Source organism: Motacilla alba, chromosome 4 (genome assembly GCF_015832195.1).
Source record: "Motacilla alba alba isolate MOTALB_02 chromosome 4, Motacilla_alba_V1.0_pri, whole genome shotgun sequence".
Classification (NCBI taxonomy): Eukaryota; Metazoa; Chordata; class Aves; order Passeriformes; family Motacillidae; genus Motacilla; species Motacilla alba.
The window spans coordinates 7,274,072-7,292,600 of record NC_052019.1 but is presented as its reverse complement, the minus strand read 5'-3'; the positions used below and the strand labels follow the sequence as shown (position 1 = coordinate 7,292,600).

The 18,529-nt window shown below is 40.2% G+C and overlaps 1 protein-coding gene across 4 annotated transcripts in view; it reads left to right on the top strand.

Moving 5' to 3' along the window:
* Positions 1 to 18,529, top strand: part of FAM53A (family with sequence similarity 53 member A) — a 70,267-nt gene that overhangs the window by 29,398 nt on the left and 22,340 nt on the right. For 3 of the 4 annotated variants that reach the window (XM_038134459.1, XM_038134460.1, XM_038134461.1), the window contains exon 4: positions 2,062 to 2,864. In XM_038134459.1, the coding sequence (XP_037990387.1) occupies positions 2,062 to 2,864 (803 nt within the window). Of the gene's footprint in view, positions 1 to 2,061; positions 4,456 to 18,529 lie in introns of those variants that run through there. The other variant, XM_038134462.1, reaches the window with a different exon arrangement.

Genomic DNA, 18,529 nt, shown 5'->3' with positions numbered 1-18,529 from the left:
CACGGATGGACTCACTGAGCCACTCTGGCATTTACCAGCAGTCCTGGTCCCCTGGGGAGGTCCCAGGTGACTGGGACCACCAAATGTGACACTCATCTATCCCAAGGGCCTGGAGGAGGATCTGGGAGCTGCAGGCTTTATGAAAGGCAGGTCCTGCTTGACCAACTCAGTCTCCTTCTCTGACAAGGTGACCTATCTTGTGCATGAGGGAAAGGCTTCTCCTGAATAGCAGGTGACAGGAGAAGAGGAAATGGCCTCAAATTGCCCAAGGGGAGGCCTAGATTGGATGTTAGGAAAAATTTCTTCACTGGAGGGGTTGTCATATATGGGAACTAGCTGCCCAGGGCAATGGTCGAGTCACCATCCCTGCAGGTATTTAAAATACATGTGGATGTGGCACTTGGGACATGGTGTAGTGGTGGACTTGGTGGATTTAAGTTAATGGTTGAACTCTGATCTTAGAGCTGTTTTCCAGACTAAATTATTAGGTGATTCATGTAAACAAAACACAGATTCTAGACTTCTTTTTTTACATTAAGCTTTTAAATAAGTCTCCTAGCCTTGAAGAAAGCTTCCTAAGACTTTTAAAAAAATCAGGTGAGTTTCAGCTAGGAAATTGTCCTACAGTAGATGGTAAGAGTTTCATACATTAGCTGGACCCCATTGTGTTGGCTCTTTTACTTGCATTGAATTATGGATGGTCCCTGCCTTGAAGAGCTTGCATGCTTAAGGCAAAGCACAGTATGTGGTTGTACCCATCTGAAAGAATGGAGGAGGAAGGACAGAGGAATTCTAATAAAACATGTTTGAATAGGCCAGCTGTCTGCACAGTTAAATGATTTTGAGACAATAGGGTGTTCTTTAAATAAGATCCAAATAAACAGGATAATCCATGACATACTTTGGGCATGGAACATGTACAACTATTTGGGTTTGCAACTTTTAAAGCTACTCAGCAAGTCTTTTAGCTGTTTATTACTCTAAAACTTAGTTTAGAAAGTCAACCATAAGAATATACTAGTATTCAGAGTTTAGGCTCTATCTAGGTTCTTAAAATAGGTGTATGGGAAAAAATGGGTATTTTAAATATTCTTTCTTTAAAGCCAGGATAAGTGAAACTTATTTGGCTAATTGGTTTAAATTAGCAAATTTTCTAACCAAGCATGAAGCACTGTTAGCTGGCCAACAGTTTTGCTGCTTTTCAATTTGCAAATCCAAAGTCTGCTGTAGTTCTTCTTACACTTCATTGTATAATGTGGAGGAACAGCTGTAAAATGTGCAGAATGTTCTCAAAGAAACGCTTCACAAAAGAGTGAGAGGCTGCACTGGCAGACTGCTTTTAACCCAGCATTGCCACTTCAGATGAGAAGTTGTGCACTGTGTCTGCATTCACAGTAAGACTTGCAGGAGGTTATTAAGGGATACTTTATGCATTAAATTAAGATTTGGGGTTTTTTTCTTACAGTCATAGTATAAGGGGGGAAGCAACAGTCTTCAGTCTGATTTAACTTTATAGTGTTTCTAATTTAAAGTAAAGCTTTACAGAGCAGAGAATGTGAACACCCTTTGAAAGTTTTCTTTAATAAGGTGTTTTTAATAGAGAAGCATAAGAACTAAATGAAGAACAGCAGTCTGAAGTGATTATCTTGCTCTTGCATAAAAAAATAAAAGTTCTCTGATGGCTTCTCATGTTGTTAATCTGTTCTGGCTGTACCTGAGGTTGTTCACTATTCTATGGTTTAATTGTGGTGTGTGCTGTGCACTAGGAAACTGTCCTGTTGCTCACTGAAAAAAAAAAAAATTTTAGTTGTTTAGTGTAAAGGAAAAAGTATGAACAAGGTACATGTATATTGGAATGCCTGGATTGGTTCCCGATTAAATACTTGGTCTTTGTGTTTTTGAATTTTCTACTTTTTTTTATAGTGTGAAATTTTGATTAGGAACTGAGTATTTATGGCTCATCCTACTAAAGATGATTTTGATGGCTTTGCATTAAACTAGGTTTAACACAAATCGTTCTTTCCCCTTTCATCTCTCACCTGTATCTTTTCTTGCTTTCAGAAGACAGTCCTTGGAAAGCTTTAAATGGGGGTTACCCAATCCAGCCTGACACAACCAGGAATTCAGCTTACCCTTTCCCAGTGTGCCCGTTCAGCACCGGCGCTGCCAGCAATGGCAGCCTGCCGTGGCAGCAGGAGCCCTCCAGCACGTCCATGGTGTCGGGATGGATAAGCGAGTTGAACCTGAACGAGAACTCGGGCCAGCCGCTGGCGCCGCCCACCAAGCGCCACTGCCGCTCGCTGTCGGAGCCGGACGAGCTGGCTCGCTGCCGCTCTCCCTGGAAGCCCGGCAGCTCCAAGGTTTGGACTCCTGTGTCAAAGAGACGCTGTAACAGCGGCGGCAGCGCTACCTTGCAGCGCTGCAACAGCCACGGAAGTGCCACCTTGCAGAGAAGCACAAGCATCAGCCTGCCACAAAACATCCTGTCCCTAAACAACGTCTTCACCATCACCAGCTTCAACACCTCTCCGGTACCCAGACCTTCCTCTGCCAGCAGCGGGTTTGTGGACAGCAGCGAGGGCAGCACGAGCTCCAGCGCCCGCTGGAATTCCGGAGGCCCTTGTGACTTTAACCCAAGGCGCCGCCTGTCCCTCTCCCAGGAGCACATCACCGAGACGGGGTGTCTCTTGCCTTCAGCCAGCAGCACTCCCACCTCCACACCCGAGCTCAGCCGGCGGCAGGGCCTGCTCAGGTGCCGCTCGCAGCCCTGCGTGCTGAACGAAAAGAAAAGCCGGCTGAAGCGCAGACGGGAGGAGGATGTGCGATGGAACAGGCCATCCTTAGACTTTTTTAAAATGACACGGGTGAGATTTTGCTTTGCTCAGTGTGGGAAAGGGAGCTCTTGCAGAAAGGCTGTTTTAGGATCAGCAGCACTAATTTGTAGTTGTTGCAGATTTGCTTGTGCCCTGTGTCCATCACCTCTGGCAGGAGAGCGTGTTGCTTGCACCATTCCCTAAAGCAACTTTTAGGTTCTGCCTGTGAAACCCAGTTCTTGAAGTGCATTCTACTTGATACAGAATGCTGAGAGCTCTGAAAAGATGCTTAAAAGCAGAGGCCACAGAAAAAATGGCTTGCTTTTTGAAAAGCAAGGAAGCCACGGGGAATGGAGTAGACATGGTAGCAAAAAGTTGATACCACTGTGTTTCCCAATGCAATTATTTCTGAGTAATCTTACTGCAAATCTATTTGATTAAGCCTTCCCTTGATTTGACTAATTCTGTGAAGCTAAATAAGAGCAAGCAAACCCCTGTATAAATGGATTAACTAAAGAACCTGCAAATAAGCAGTTGGAAAGAGACAGTATTCTAACATGGCAACTACAGCTGCTCTAGCTCTATGGAGAGATGTTTTACTCCAAATTTTATTTAGAATTCTACTTCCCTCCTCATTAGAGTAGAGGTGCTGATTCAAGAACTAGAAAACTTCAGTTCATTCCTATACTTTGTATGTAATACAAATGTATAACAGAACTCACTTCTTTGGAGTTTCTTGGCCAACAGAGTTGAGTGCTACAGTTAAAAAAGTAAAACTGAATCTAATAGTATGGTCAGAGAACGCTTTGTGCTTGTGAATATAACCCTACTGCCTTCAGTAGAGGGCTTGGGAGGCTTGTGTGCTAGTTCTGTTATGACTAGTGGTGAGGAGGCAGTTTGCAGAAGTAGCAGTAAAATTGTAAGGAAGGGACATACTTGTGCACCAGTGTCCCTCTGTGTGATGCACTCCACAAAAGAAAAGCTGAATAGGACACAGTGTTGGCTAAAACATGCTGTTTCTGGTACCCCAGTATTGGTAGGTTTTACATCAAAACACCAGTAAGACAGATACTGGAACTATCTGATGCTAACTGATTTATATCCACTAGCTAAAGGTCTCTGTGATGACAACTGTCCTTCCCTTGTACTTTTTTGAAACAACTTCCTTATATCTTAAAGGATTTTCCTCTTTAAAAATACATTTTTGTATTTTTTATTTAAATACATTTTTTGTATTCTTTAAAAATGCATTTTTGGTGGAGCTGTGGGGGTAAAGCAATCTGTTTAGTTACTGATAATGTTGGTAACCACTTCTGTTCTAGATATGACTAGACAGTGTTCTAAGTTTTGGCTAAGATGCAAGTTTACTAGTTAGCTGATCAGATCTTACCTGTTTCTCTGTGTTAATCACTGTTGGGATTAGTTTGCTAATCTAGACCAGAAGTATTATTGGATTTGCCTTTCAACTGCCTGTGTGGTCTAATGCAGGTTTCTTGATGTAAAATTGAAAACCTGCCCCTTTTTTTGGCTAGGCTCAATGCTTGCATTCTTCAAGCTCTGGAGGTGAGATGCAATATTTCAGGCTACTGAATAGCTTCAGTTGCTCAGATCTTACACCTTTTAAGTAATCCATATAGCAGTGTGTATGGAGGAAACCTGTTACAGCCCATGTCTATAGGAAGTTTTTTGGCTGTTTAGAGTTGCTGAAGAATTTTATATGGCACTAATATTTAGCCAGTCTTGACTACTTTTTCCTGTAAGACTATTTTGAAGTGGTGATTTCTTGATGAGTAGTTTCTTCTGCAGTGTCAAGACCTGATGCTTTATTTCCAGCTATTTCAGTAGAATCCTCCTATTAAGATACTACTGTGTTTTTTATCAAAGGCACAAACTATAGCTTGGAAATGCATCAATTTCCAAACACACTAAACTTTAATGAAAGCATCTGTTAGAAAATGAGTCAAGTACTGGAAACATTTGAAGTAAAAATTGAATTAAGTTTCCAAGGAATATCAGGGCTTTTTAGAATGTCAGCTTGCTTACCCATTTTATTGTTAGAAGTCTTCTTATCTTACCCTCTCTGTGTGCCCCAAATCCTAGCAGATGTATATGCTTTGAAATTTACTTTGTGGTCTTAAGCAAAATTACTGCTGTGCAAAATGTCATGAGCTAATACTACAGAAGGCTTGTTTTGAAGTGTCATGCAAGATGTCCTTTATCTGCATAGAGCTCAGTGAAGATCAGGGCTACCATTAGGGAAAGTTCAGTAAGACCTTCCTTTCATCTATCTTGATGGCTCCTTATTGTTTCCAAAAATACTTTTTCTGTGATTTCAAATTCACTTCCAAGTCAGTTTATGAAAGACCTCTGTTGAAAACAAGCGCTTTTAAGGATTTTTGTTTTAAGCTTCACTGCAAATATTTTGATGTTCTCAAATCTTCCTGAAAAGCTCTACTTACCAAGTGGTTGCTCAAAACCAGGTCAGCAGTTAAATAATACTGCTTATGGAGAACTTAACATGGGGCAGATATGATTTATGATAGATCTGAAGGTGGTCTATTGGTGCCACAACTGCTCAAAGGTGAAAGTTTTGGGGCTGCAGACATTTCTGCCAATGCTCTGGTGTCCTGAGAGGTTTACACAAACACCTGCTAAAGTTGTAGAAGGCTTCTTAGCAAGGAATTCTCTCAAATCAGTATTTATCAGCACTAAATGATTTATTTATTTTAGTTTGAAGCAAGGGCTCTTATATCTTATATCTGAAGGAAGATCTTGAATAGCTGTGGTCAGGTGAAGCTTTAGAGGCAGAAGGGGATGAAAAGTGTGTTTTGGTTTGATGTGTTTTATTTTCTTGGTTTTGTTTTGGTGTTGATTTTTTTGCTTTGGGCTTTTTTTCATTACTGAACTGGGTTGTTTGCTAGTTGAGTTCTGAATATGTACTTGTTGGTTATTGCTTCAGTCTCTATTAATTTGAGAAATATTAGTGCTAGAAAATCAAAAGACTAATTCTGAAAGCAAAGTTTCCAGTGCCATTGCTTTTTAAGTTCAGAAAATTCAGATTATTAATTTATCCATGCCTGTTCTTAATGTCTGTCCTTATTTGTGGCTTGCTCCTTCCACTGTTGCATCTTTAATATTCTGATTTCCGCCTTTATTTAGGAAAGGTAAAGAAATTGGGCAGCTCTGAATACCATAAACTGTTTATTTCTGTGTACTTTGTTTTATTCTTACACAGACCTTCACATTTCACTGCACTCCCCCTCTGGCTTAGGTTTTCATGCCCTCTTGTAAGGAATATGCCATATCTTCAATTCTCTTGGAAAATCCTACATTAATATCCAGTAAAGTGAGTGATTCATGTTTGCAGAAGGAGATTGAAGTGTTCAGGCAGATTGCTGTACACGCCTGCTTAGCTCTCACGTAGTGCTAAATTTGGGAAGGATCTTTTTCTGCGATAGAAGCTGAAAATTCAAACTTGTGAAACATCAGACCTTCTAGGACATAAAGACAGCTGTAAAAACAAGTGGAAAAGACTGTAAGAAAAGATAACAGAAGCAATAGCTGTTTCCAGCCCCTGAAGGCTCAAAATTGCTTTCTCCATTCAGTTTTGTGAGCAAGGAGAGCTGTAGGAGTTGTAGCACAGCAGAACGCAGTGTCTGTGCTCTCTGAGTATTTGTTCACAACCAAATCAGAAAGAAGAATCAAAGAGAAGCTGGCTGCAGTGAGCAGTGTCAGCCCTCCTCCCTGGCAGCAGACATCCCGTCACCCTGCTGTTTGGAGATGGCTGAGCGTGGCCAAGAGCCTCTCTGGGCTTGTGCTCTCCTGCAGCAAATTCATTCTGTCTCAGAGGCTGCCACAGAATGAGTCAAGGTGGTGTTTAGACTGCTAGCTGCAGACTGAGGAGAGAAATGTTTCTTTACTGAAGTGGAAACTGCTGAGTTTTTTCCAGTGTTCTGCTTTGTGAGTTATGTCAGTTGATCCTGAGGTGCGACAAGGAAAGAGCAGCCAAGAGGTTGCATGTGTTTTTCTGGTGTGTAAGCAAGTTTTACTGTGACAGTGAGATTTAATTCTGTTTTAGATCAAACAACACACTGTAGTTTGAAGTCTTTCTGGTGTTCAACATTCTTGTGTTACTCCTCCCCCGGTGTGGTGGCATGAGGTTCCAGAAAGTAATAATCCTGGTAGCATACTTTAAAATCCCAAACTATTTGTGTCTTCTGTGAAGTGGTGCTTGGTCTGTTTAAGTAGTTAACACCAAATACCTGGCTTTATCTACATAAGTAATAGTTTCAACTGTTGAATCCTGGGGCATCTCATGCATTAATTAACATTAGACTGATAAGACAACACAATGAAGAGTTTTAAGGGTCTCTAAACAGTCAAATAACTCAAGGACTGAAGCTGTAATTTCCTAGTACAGGGTGCTTCTTTTCTAAGAAAATGCTTGAAAGTCGTCTGGAATTTCTACTACTGGATTTTCTTGGTACTGAGAGAGATCCTAAGTGCCACACCAGGTCAGGTCAAAGCTGCAGCTGGCACCCTGCCCAGCCAGAACAGCTGCTTTGAGGGATGCAGGAACAATGAATGTGCAATGTGATACTTCCTCCAGCATGGCCTGGCTCCTGCCAGTGTGCATCTTGGGGGTTTCAGAGTGTGCATCAGTGGTTCAAACTCTGACAACTACTGATAGAGCTATTTTCTACTGATAATCAACTTTTTTAATCCCATATCTTGCACCTCCATGTGTTGGGCAACAATTTCATTTTTGTAGGCAGTTCTTCATCACCTGCAACACCTGAATGCTTGATTTAGTCTTTCTGGAAGTTTCAGCTTGTCAGCATGCAAAACATTTGGATAACTTTGATCCTTAAAGTAAATTGAGCTAAAATTGCTTTATGACTATTGCCTTTATGCTGCAGATAGCAGTGATGTATGGCTCTGTATAGGAATGAGGGCTTCTCACAGGGTGAGTGTGAACAAATGAGTCAAATACATCAACTTTGACCAAAACAGCAAAATTAGTATCACTTACATGTGAGAATAAGCAGCAGGACTAGTTGGTAGTGATTTCAACCAACAGCAGTTGGTTGAAACAGCAGTTTAAAAACATATACAAAAGCAGAGGTGAATTTTGGGGGTGGATATGTGAAGGGTGGGAGGAGAAGGCAGTACTTAATAAAGGGCAGAGCACATCAGCAGTGTTGCAACTGAACTTGGGTCAGATTGCTGCTGCTTTTATTACAGAGACTTTCCTGGTAACTCCTGATCTCTATTGTGCAATCTCTACATCCACTTACTTGTTTCACTTTGTGTGGGCCAGTTTGTAGAAGCCATTGTGAATAGCTGCAAGGGTGAGCTGTAATACTAATTGTTTAGTTATATAAGCCAGGGTAACAAAATGTGTGGTTGCAGCCTGAGAACTACCAGGCAATGGCTGGGTTTTGACCTTTGAGGTTACTGTAGTGGTTAGTATGGGCACAGGTTTATGCATTGGCCATACTGGGACCTCACTAAGTTTAAGCAAAGTAGATGTGGAAGCATTCTTCTTGATTCTTTGAATTCTTGTTGTGATTAGTGTAGTGAAGGAGCTGCTCCCTTTTGTTAAGCTCTCTCCCAGGTTGCTGTTTTAGCACGTACAAGATAAAGAAGTGATATCAAGTCCCTCACTAAGCTCACAGGGTGCCTGCCCTGTGAGTCAGGGCTGCACTGGCTAAAGTAGGTTAAGTGCTGGCTCATGAAGTTCATTCAGATTGTGTTCTGGAAATAGTAAACATGTTGCTTTAAATAGCTTGAGATGCTTATGTAAAGCTTGTCTCCCGTAGCCTCCTGTCTAAATGGGAACAAACAGGTTATTTGGGGTAGATGTAGTTTCTGCTTGTGGAGTCAGCAAAGGCTGTTCTGTGCTCTGCACACGAGTGCAGGGTGATTTGGGGAGGGTCTTTAATTCCAACTGCAGCACGTCATCACTTCAGCTCTTGTGATTCACTTGCAAGATGTACTACAGCATCTCGTGGTCAGAATGTAGGTCTGGGTTTTCTGCCTGTGTCTGACGTGTTGCAGTTCAGTGGTGCATGGATGGTGCAGCACTGCTCAGATGAAATAGCTGGTACATGTCCTTGCACTACATGTGGGTATCTTGCTCTGCAGGGCACCCTCAGTGCCTTTGGGTTTTGGAATATGGTTTGTGGAAAATACAATACAGATGAGTAATGTGTACGGAAGGATTGGGCTGGGGTTGATTGGGATCAATAAAATGGTGGCAAATATAGATGTATAACAGTAGTAGTTTCCCCTTGTATAAGATTGAGACCAAAAAGAACAGCTATGAATGAAGCAATTGAGCCAGGAACAAAATTCCAGTTCTTTTTTGAAAATTAAATACCTATTACCAGGGGAGCCTTTAACTTCACATTTGAAAAATAGAACTAATCCTGGCCTACCTTTACTTTGAAAAACACTCTGGGGACTTGTTGGGCTTTTTTTTTCTTCCTGTGGTGGTAATTTCTGTAAGTGATCATAAACCAAGAAAGCAAAAGATAACATGATTTGTATTTCAAATATCAACATTGTATCAAAATTGCCCAGCTAAGTAAAACAGTGTTTTAAATCCATTTTGTGTAATTCTAGGCATAAACATAATTTATAGCTGGAAATAAATTGTGAGCAGTGAACCTCAAGAATAATTTTCCTACTCTTTGCCCATGCAGCGTCTCCCTGTGTGCAAGAGGCTAAAGACTTCAATATTTCAGTGTAGTTTTTCTTTAAGAGTAATCTAGTCTTGGAGGACAAATGTTTGAATGAAAACGAGTACAGTAAGGTATTTGCAGGTTCTCCAAGCTTCAGTAGAGCTAAGATAAACTCCTGCTATGCCTGCAGGAGTTTGAACAATGAAGTGCAAGTCAGCTTCAACCTGCTAGAGGTTGGTCAAGCTATATATGTTTGACATAAATCAGTCAGGAGGCCAGAGAATTGCTAAGATCAGGAAGCAATTCTCTTTGGAGAGGAACAGGTATGTGGACGGTAGGAGCAGTTTCTTGAGATGCCTCTTGTGGTATTTACTTCTTGAGCAAACTTCAGTGATGACGAGTGGCAGTCCCAGCACCACTCACTGCTGGAAGAGCACAGGTATTCCTGAGCTCTGCACCTCTCTGCACAGCAGATGTCTAATAAATTTCCAAGTATTTTAACTTGGACTGTGTGTTAAACTTGCCTCTCTGAAGTTAAGCAATATGCATCTGCTATGTACTGTGATGAAAGCTCCCATAATCTCAAATTAAATAAAAAATTGTGTACAGCAGTTTGAATCAAATTCTATGTGTGCAGCTATTTACATTTGGCTGTCAATCTGTAAAAAACAATTGTGGAAATCATGGCTGAGGAAAGATGTCCTAAATCATCTTGTCTCATTCTCTGTTCATGCATGATTATTTCCCACAATATATATTTTTCTAGTATTTGGTCCAGTATAGCCTTTTAAATGCCTCCAGGGATGTGGTTTCCTTAGCAGATAAAAGAGTCTTTTGTGGGGAGCAGAGGCAATTTTGCCTAAGCTGGAAAAGTTATTCCGACTCACTTAAGATAGTGTCATGTATTTTTGGACCTCTTTCCTACTGTCATGATAATATTTCATGGAAATAGAATTTTAATCTTCCTGATCCTCTAGTTAATAAAAACATGTGATGTCTTAGTCTCCATTTGAAAACAACTTCTGCAGGAGCAAGAGGAGGAATAGCAGATATTAAATGTGGTACCTAGAGCCTGGGAGCCTGTATCCAGCTACACTTCTCTGCTTTGTGAAAAATTTATGAATGACTCTGCTTTTTTGGCCTGGAATATTTTTTTTTCATGAGTTAGAGAATTACACATGAACAGGAGTTTTTTCTCTGAGAAATAATAGCCAGAGATGAGAGCTTCAAGGACTTGAGTCGTGCCAGCTGAGGTTCTGCTAGATCTCCATTTCCAGTCAGACATTTAGACTATTCCTCTCCCTAATAGTGAGGTCTCTTAATTTAAACCTCTTCAAAGTACTCCAGTAAAATAGGTTAATGAAATGAATATTTTGTAGAAACTGATGAACTTTTTGCAGTCATCTTAAGCTTTATTTGCCCTACTTGTGTAAGGTGTTATACAGATGCTACTTCCTATATTGAAGTACTTCTGTTAGAAATACTCCACTGCTGGTTTCAAAACTAAAAAGAAATTCTTTAACATGTATTGCATCAGAATAAAAAGCCTGTAAATGGGTTTAAGCTCCAAATATTTAAAAGAAACCCCAAACAACCAAAACAACACTCCCCATCACAACTTTATTTTATGGCATGATAAATCAGTACAGCATTATTCTAAACTTCTTAATCATATGTAGCAGCTACCACTTGTCTCTTTCTGTGTCCATTGTTTGAGCAGGAATTTGTTTAAATAACAGTAGTATTTTCAGGGGAGTATGAGAACTATTTTTAGAGTATGCATTTGTGTCATAAGTAGTTGACTTAAGCTTAAAGACAGCTTTTTAACCTTGTCAAAAATCTGTATTTTCCACTGGGCGTTATGTTACTATCTGACAATCAGTTTTGAGTTGGATTTTGTCATTTCAGGCATAGTTGTATGGCTCTTTTATCCTTCTAATCCTAAATAGATGAACTGCACATCTGTTGTGTGAAAGTAACGTAGGAGGTCTCTAAATTTTTCTATTTCAAGAGTGACTTTGTTAACATCAGTTAAAAGGCTTATCTATAATTACACAGTTCCTATTAACACTGTAGTGTTGCAAAACTGATGTTCATTTTCCATCCCTTCCCAGATGGTTTTTAATGTGAAGCATGTTAAAATCTTTATTTTTAAAACTGGGTATGATGCTTAATAACTAGCAAAGCAACACAGCAAAATTAAGCTTTACTTTTAAAAGTAAGTTCAGGCACTGTACCAGGTGAAAACAGAAGTACTCTTGTACAAAGAGCTGAGAATTTTCACCAAAATGTGTGTAGCAGCAGTGCCTAAGGACAACACTAGTGCCATGACTGACTTTAAAGGGCCTTTGGGGGAGCAAACATTAGGCACTTTCTCTGCTAGTGGGGAGGTGCAGAGACTTAAGTGTGGGTTTTAGTTCTTTAATTTGTTGTGATGAATTTTTGTGGAAGCAAGAAGAACAGTTTCTTAAAATGAAGAATGGTATCTAATCTAATAATTTTTTTTTCAGGAGGCAAACACTGTTTAAACCTTCCAACATCTGCCTATAAGAAAGGCAGGACAGGTCGTAACTTAATTTGACAGTGAATTTTGTAGGGCTTAAAATCCCAGATGGTGTCAATGGAGTGTAGCTACTGAACTGACTTGTGTGAGCTTTTCATGTAGAACTTGTGGGCTCTATCCAAGCAACATGTAACTCAGCTCAGAGTGGATTTAGTTGTCAGAGAGACACTGCCCTGTGGAATTCACTTTGCTTTTGAGCAGTCTGTGTGCACCTTTATGGCTGCAGTGTGAGGTAGATGGTGTAAGCCAGAGCAGGGCTGCCTTTGGAGTGTAGTTATTGCAAGGAGACTCTGTGGCAGCAGACTGGGGTGATGAGTTTGGGTGCTCTAGGCTTGTTCAATTAAACTGAGAGGGATGCTTGAATTTCAAGGTTTTCCGTATTTCAGATTTTCCTTAAAAAAATATTTTTTAAACTGACGTAGAAGCATCTGTAATAGCAATTAATGTTTGCTCTATCAATTTCTTGAACTTAACAGTTCAAATAATTCTGCAATTGAATGAAACTAGAGAAAAGGGCATGTGTAATTAAATATGAAATGAGATCATGAAGCTACTACTTCTCAGCTTCCTCCCAGTTCTTTTTGAATCTGGGATGTAACTGAGACTGCTCCTGCTCCATCCAATGAAATGTTTATTGGGAACCTGAATTAATTTTTTCAGGTAAGTTCTATAGGTGGAAAAAAAAGTAATTTAAACAGTATCCTTTTTTGTTCTGAATTACAGACCTTCATCACTTGCTGCTTTAGTTTTCTTGTGTTTTATGTCGATGAAGATGTGCTAACTGTGAAATACTTTTTTTCACAACCTCTATTGTGTAATTTGAAGTTTGGGCTCTCCAGCTACTTGAATTTTTGTTGTTTAAGGATGTCCTGAAGCAAATGGCAGTGTGCAAGGCACTGGTATAAGGCATTATCTTCCCTGAAGCTGTGCTTTCCTGTGGTCAATCTGCAGCATGTTAATGTCATGCTTTGAAATTATGGAGGGTTTGGTTATAGAAACCACTTCAGCATTTGTTTTTCCCTTCCTCACTCCCCTCCCTTTGCCACCCCTGTGGTTTGAGTTTTGTATGAGGAGGGCTCAGAGGAAGGGAAGCTGAATTCCTTTTCCTTGTTTTCCTCTTTCAAATACAATGGTGATTACAATGTCTGTATGAAACAGGCATTATATTTTGGTAATAATGTTTTGTCTCAAAGTGAGTGAGTCATCTTCTGACTGCCAGGCTTCAGAATATGACAGTCCTTAAGAACTTGCCATATGAGGAGGCAATAACAGATTTGTGGGATGGCTAATGAATCATGGATAATTAATGTCCTGGTCCTGCTAAGCTTTAGCATCTGACAGGTATTTTTACTTTCAGTGGGGTGGTTTAGAGAAACATTCTCTACCCAGTTTATAATTTGATCTAATATGTGAAAGCTTTAAATGCTAGCTTTTTATATCGTGGTACAAAAACAATATGAATTGATATCACATGGTAACCTTCTGGATTTTTTTTTATTTGCCTAGTTCTTGTGGGTATATTTTAGGGCATCACAGATCAAGCTGCAATCTATTAAAAATAAAACTGTAGTGTGTTAAAAAGTAATTATTGTTATAGTGAAGGGGACAAGTCACATATTTTGCCTGTATGGTTGTGCATGTAGTGCTAGCTTCATACTGATTTAGATGAGAAGAAGGATCCTTGATATATCAAAGACTATGTATTTTTAGCTTAGTTCAAAGTACTACAAATAATTACTTCAGTAAGCTAGAAGTTTCCAGTTGCCAGTATTTGGCTGCTTCTGAGAGTAGCCTGGGGCATTTAATCACCAGAGCTCACACTTGTGGGAGAGTCCTGCCCATAGCATTTGGTATCTGCTGAACATGAGTGGTCTCCAAATCCCTGCCATTTAAGGCATCTGATGTTGTTCATCTATAGCTCTGTGCCTGGTACAAAACTAGTGAAATTCCTTTGGTTATTGATGGTTTTTTTGACACCAGAACTGTTAGTCTTTGTACCTTGTCCAAGGAACAGCCATTTTTGAGAAGGAAAGCCTTTCAAAATAGGTGTTGCAGAAACAGGAAAGCTTTTCTTAAGAGCTCCAGGGCACATCTGAGGCTTCTTGGATAGTCTCAGACTTATGGGAGCAACTGTTCATATTGATGACAGATCCCTCAGGCAGGACCAGCAGGTCCTGTCCCAATACCTTCAACTTCTACAAGGCTTGAATTTAAACATGCTTTTAATTTTTCCAGTCCTGATTTAGTAAATCAGCCCAGTTAACTGAGACTTGATGTACTCTGGTATCAGTGTAAGTACCTGAGGATTCATCTGCAGTTTGCCAAGTTGCTGGAGATAATGTCAGACTTAAATTTGATGCTTTCACCTCTTCCTGCCATGAACAAGATGAATATCTAGGTAGCTTAAATAAGGGGAGGGAAGGGGGCTGGGAATTGCTATCCATCTAGGTCTCCACTTCAGATGCATCTGAGCTTGGCTAATCCAGATCTTGGGTAATTCCCTCCCTTCATTATGATGGAAAAGGTCCTTTACTTACAGCTGTAATTTCTAATTAATGGAGTCCTTAATTTGTTAGAAAAAACTTTTTTAGGTTGAGCAGTCTTAAGAGGGGGAACATACTTTTTCCAGTCTTGGTCCATAAAATGATCTTGCTGTCACAAACAGATTTAAGTTTCCTGTGCTGAAACATAACTGATAACTACATTCCAAACTGGAGTTACATGGGTCATAAAGTTTGTCAAGAAGTGGCCTTGTGGGTTTTTTCTAACCACAGCAGAGTATTTTCTTGACCTAGTTATTTTTCAAAGACAGATGACTGTTTTTCTTACCTTAAACATTGTTGCCTGAAGGGGTTAGTCTGGTTTGACACAGTTTGGAGAACCTCTAGTCCCTGCCTCTGATACTGTTGAATTTGGATGCTATTCTGCACAGCTGTGTTCTTAAAAAAAGTAAGATTCTTGAACTTGAAAAGCTCCTTCAGTAACAGGCCTTGAAAAAGGAAACCTTTGTTTGCACATAAGGCTTTTTCCTCTAGGATGAATCTTACATGGTACAAACCTACAGTGTGGAACTGTTCTACTGGGAATCAGTATTTTTTTCAGATGGTATTTAAGCATCTTTACTAAATGCGTGTTTGTGTTTACTGGGAATTGGCAACCCAGCATGGTGTCTGCTGGCTAATTTCACATGGTCTGAAAACTTTTTTCCTCCTAAATGTTGCCATTTTCTTTCCCTGTTGCTGTATCTGTGTGCTCCTGCATGTGTTTATGTTTTGTAGGGATGTTATGGACTATTACTTGCTGCTGTAAGCTCTTTCTTTTGGAGGAAGGACAGCAGAACTGAATGTTGGAAGTGAGAGTGATTCTTTGTCTATTACTGTGTGAGAACAGGACATGTGCAGAATTAAATAGTTTACACAGCTTGCCACTCCTCAGGTTCTGCTTCATGTAGATTGCTCTTCTGTGAGTCCCTTTGGCTTTGTTCTGAGTTATTTTTGCAGCTCTGCTCTGCTGCTTTCTGTTTAGGATTTTTTTTTCAAGTTCTTTGGTCTCGTGTCAAAATCCTGTTTAGATCCTTGTGGAGAATAACTGTCCAGAAAACCAACTGTCCATCCTAGTGCTGAGCATCCCTAAGTCTTGCTCTACTTTCATTATGGCAGTAAGGAATATTCTATGACTTGTAGCAGAAAGATGCAGCGGAACTGAGTTCTGCTGATCCTCTTGTGTGCTGGCATGACCCACAGTTAGTCCTGTATAAATACACTAAACTGTTCTTAGGCTACTGCAGAAGCTGCCTTATACAAAACATTCCCTGACTAGGTAGGTTTGGGTGCTAGTGAGCCTGATGTGTGCTGGGTGTTGCAGTCATGGCATATCTGAGGGCCAGGGCTTGAGAGTATCCAGCATCTGTGAATCCATGTGAATTCACTCAAACATCTCCCTGTCCCCTCTTTGCTCCCTGACACACAGGACATCCTTCTGCTAATGTGATCAACTTTTTTTATGGCTTGTACTTGTATGTTTTAGTGAATCTGCTTCTGCAATCAATGACTGTGGTTTTGAATTTTTAACATTACCATATTAAACTGAAATCCACTTAGTGTAGTTCTGGCTTTTTCTGTCTTAATACATATTCTGAAAAATATGAAGACCTCTGGGGAGCCATGAGACAAGTGTGGCAGTCAGCAGGTAGAGGATGGTGGCAAAAAGGTGAAAACTGCCCAAAAGGTCTGCTCCCAAGCAGAATTTGGGGGATATCTTTCTCTTTTTTCATTGCCACTGTCAGCAGTTTGATAACTGGAAGTTAGTGCCTTGAAGCTATGGGTTAAAAAAAGCGTGCTAGTGTACTTGAGGAGGGGATGCCAGAGTTTGAGGGGGAAGGAAGGAGTGTCCTCTGCAACCTTTTTTAGTGTGTGCTCTAGGTCTATGAATAGCTCTCAATGCCTGTCTCTTCCAATTATTAATTCCCTGAGCAGCGCTATTTGTAAAGCCGATGTTCTTGAGATGGCCTTTGGTTTCAGATTCTGTTTAGGCATAAATGCTGTTTTTTTTTTTATTCAGATATGAGTCTACCGATAGATGCTGGATCTTCTACTTTAGGAGTTCCTCATGTACCTGTGAAATAACTTCAGTTAAGATTCCTCTTCTCCTTAGTAGTGATGAAACCAAGTGTCAGTTACACAAAGCAAAAATCGATATACTGCCACGTTCCCTGCAAGTAATAGCAGCAATGTGAGGTGTTTCTCTGTCCTACAGTGTAACTTGTGGGAGTAGCAGGAGCTGTGACCTAAATAGAAAGGAGATTCAAACTAGTGCTACAACATATTGTCTGCAGAGTGTAACGAGTGACAGGTTTGGGACACTTTGAGCTTCTCCTCTGTTTATCTAAAAACAAAACAAAACCTTTTTTTTTTGCTTTGATATCTTACAGGAGATGTTGCAAGCAGTACTGCTTGGCTGATTTACCTGCTGTCATACGGGGTTGGTTTTTTTCTTCTGTTGTGGTGAAGCCTTTCCCTTGCTGTGAAACAGATTTCATCGTGTCTTCCATGGGGGGATCATTTGATCTATATTCATTCAGACTGAGGGTCAAGTCCAGTTCTGTAATGGTGATATAGTTTGTAATGCCTATTAGTGGTTTTACCTTTGAGTTACAGCAGAAATAACTTCATCCTTGAAGTTCATGTTTGGAAACTGTAAACCAAAGGATTACAGAGAGGAAATGAAGGAGGGGCAGGATGTTGAAATGCATTTTTAGTGAACAGTCGTACTTGTAATAACCTCTAATCTGTGAGAACAACCCTCAGTGGAACTGTTAGTGAACTATGAGTGCTGCTGTTAACTCCCTCTGTTTTAAACCTCCTTCCCCTTCTACATGTCAATTCCAAAGCAGTCATATTTAAATTCTTTAATGTGACTCACACCCACTTCGAGTTTTTTCTTCTCTCCATCTGAAAAGGTTTTGTGTACACAGAATAAGGCTACTTTCACAGTTCACTGGCCAGCTTGTGGTCAAAATATTTTTCTGTGATCTATTTAAATATGTCCTGAGATTTATGATAAATTTGTTCTTGTGTAACATTCCCCACCCTGCTAGTTTCTCTTCCTTAACCTTCTTTGTTAGGTTTATATACTGTGGAAGCATCAATTTCCAAGAAGTACCAACTGTCAGATGTATGGCCAAGCTGAAGTCTCTTGTTGAAAGGGATTACACAGGTTCCTGGGCTTCAGTATCCTATAAAAATCAAGTGAATATTGCAGAAGTTGCTGTGGTTTGTTTCATTTTACTTTAGGATTAGCACATGAGCACCATCTAACATGGATTTTAATTGGTTCTGGATTTTACTGTTCATTTCCAACATGGTTGGTTTGTGTTAGAAAACTGCCATGAAGAAGCAGGTTGTGAGTGATTTTTTAAAACTTACTCATGGCTGATCATACCATGTGTCCGTATCAAGTGTGTTTGTGCCCTGGAGCTGGTTCTTGAGCTCTTCCTTCCAGCTGATCCCTCTGTGCCTGCTTAGAGAAGGTTATTGCTGATGGTCTCTTTTGCCATGCTGTGTATTAAACCAGGCTCTGCTGAAGCGCACGGTGAACCTTCCCTACCTCTGACTACTATTTTTTTCTATTTGCTTTTATTCTCTCTCCTTTTACGGCTATTTTGTGTTGGTGACTGCAGTCGCTTGTTTTTCTTGTCCTGCTCTGACCCTTCCAACTGATTAATTCCTCGTGATGCAGTTTGATGGTGTGACCTTGTGCTTTTCTATAAATGTGCCCATGATATCATTTCAGTCAAGTTCATGAATATTCCAGCCTTCCCTTATGTGGCTGATGTCACTCAGCTTAAACTCATAAAGTATGTTAATATAATGTACTCTTTGGGGCATATTTTTTCCCTTTTTTTAAGCAGTCTTCAGATGCATTGTCACAAAGGTGTATTGCCACCATCTTTGAGCAGTTGTTTTGTG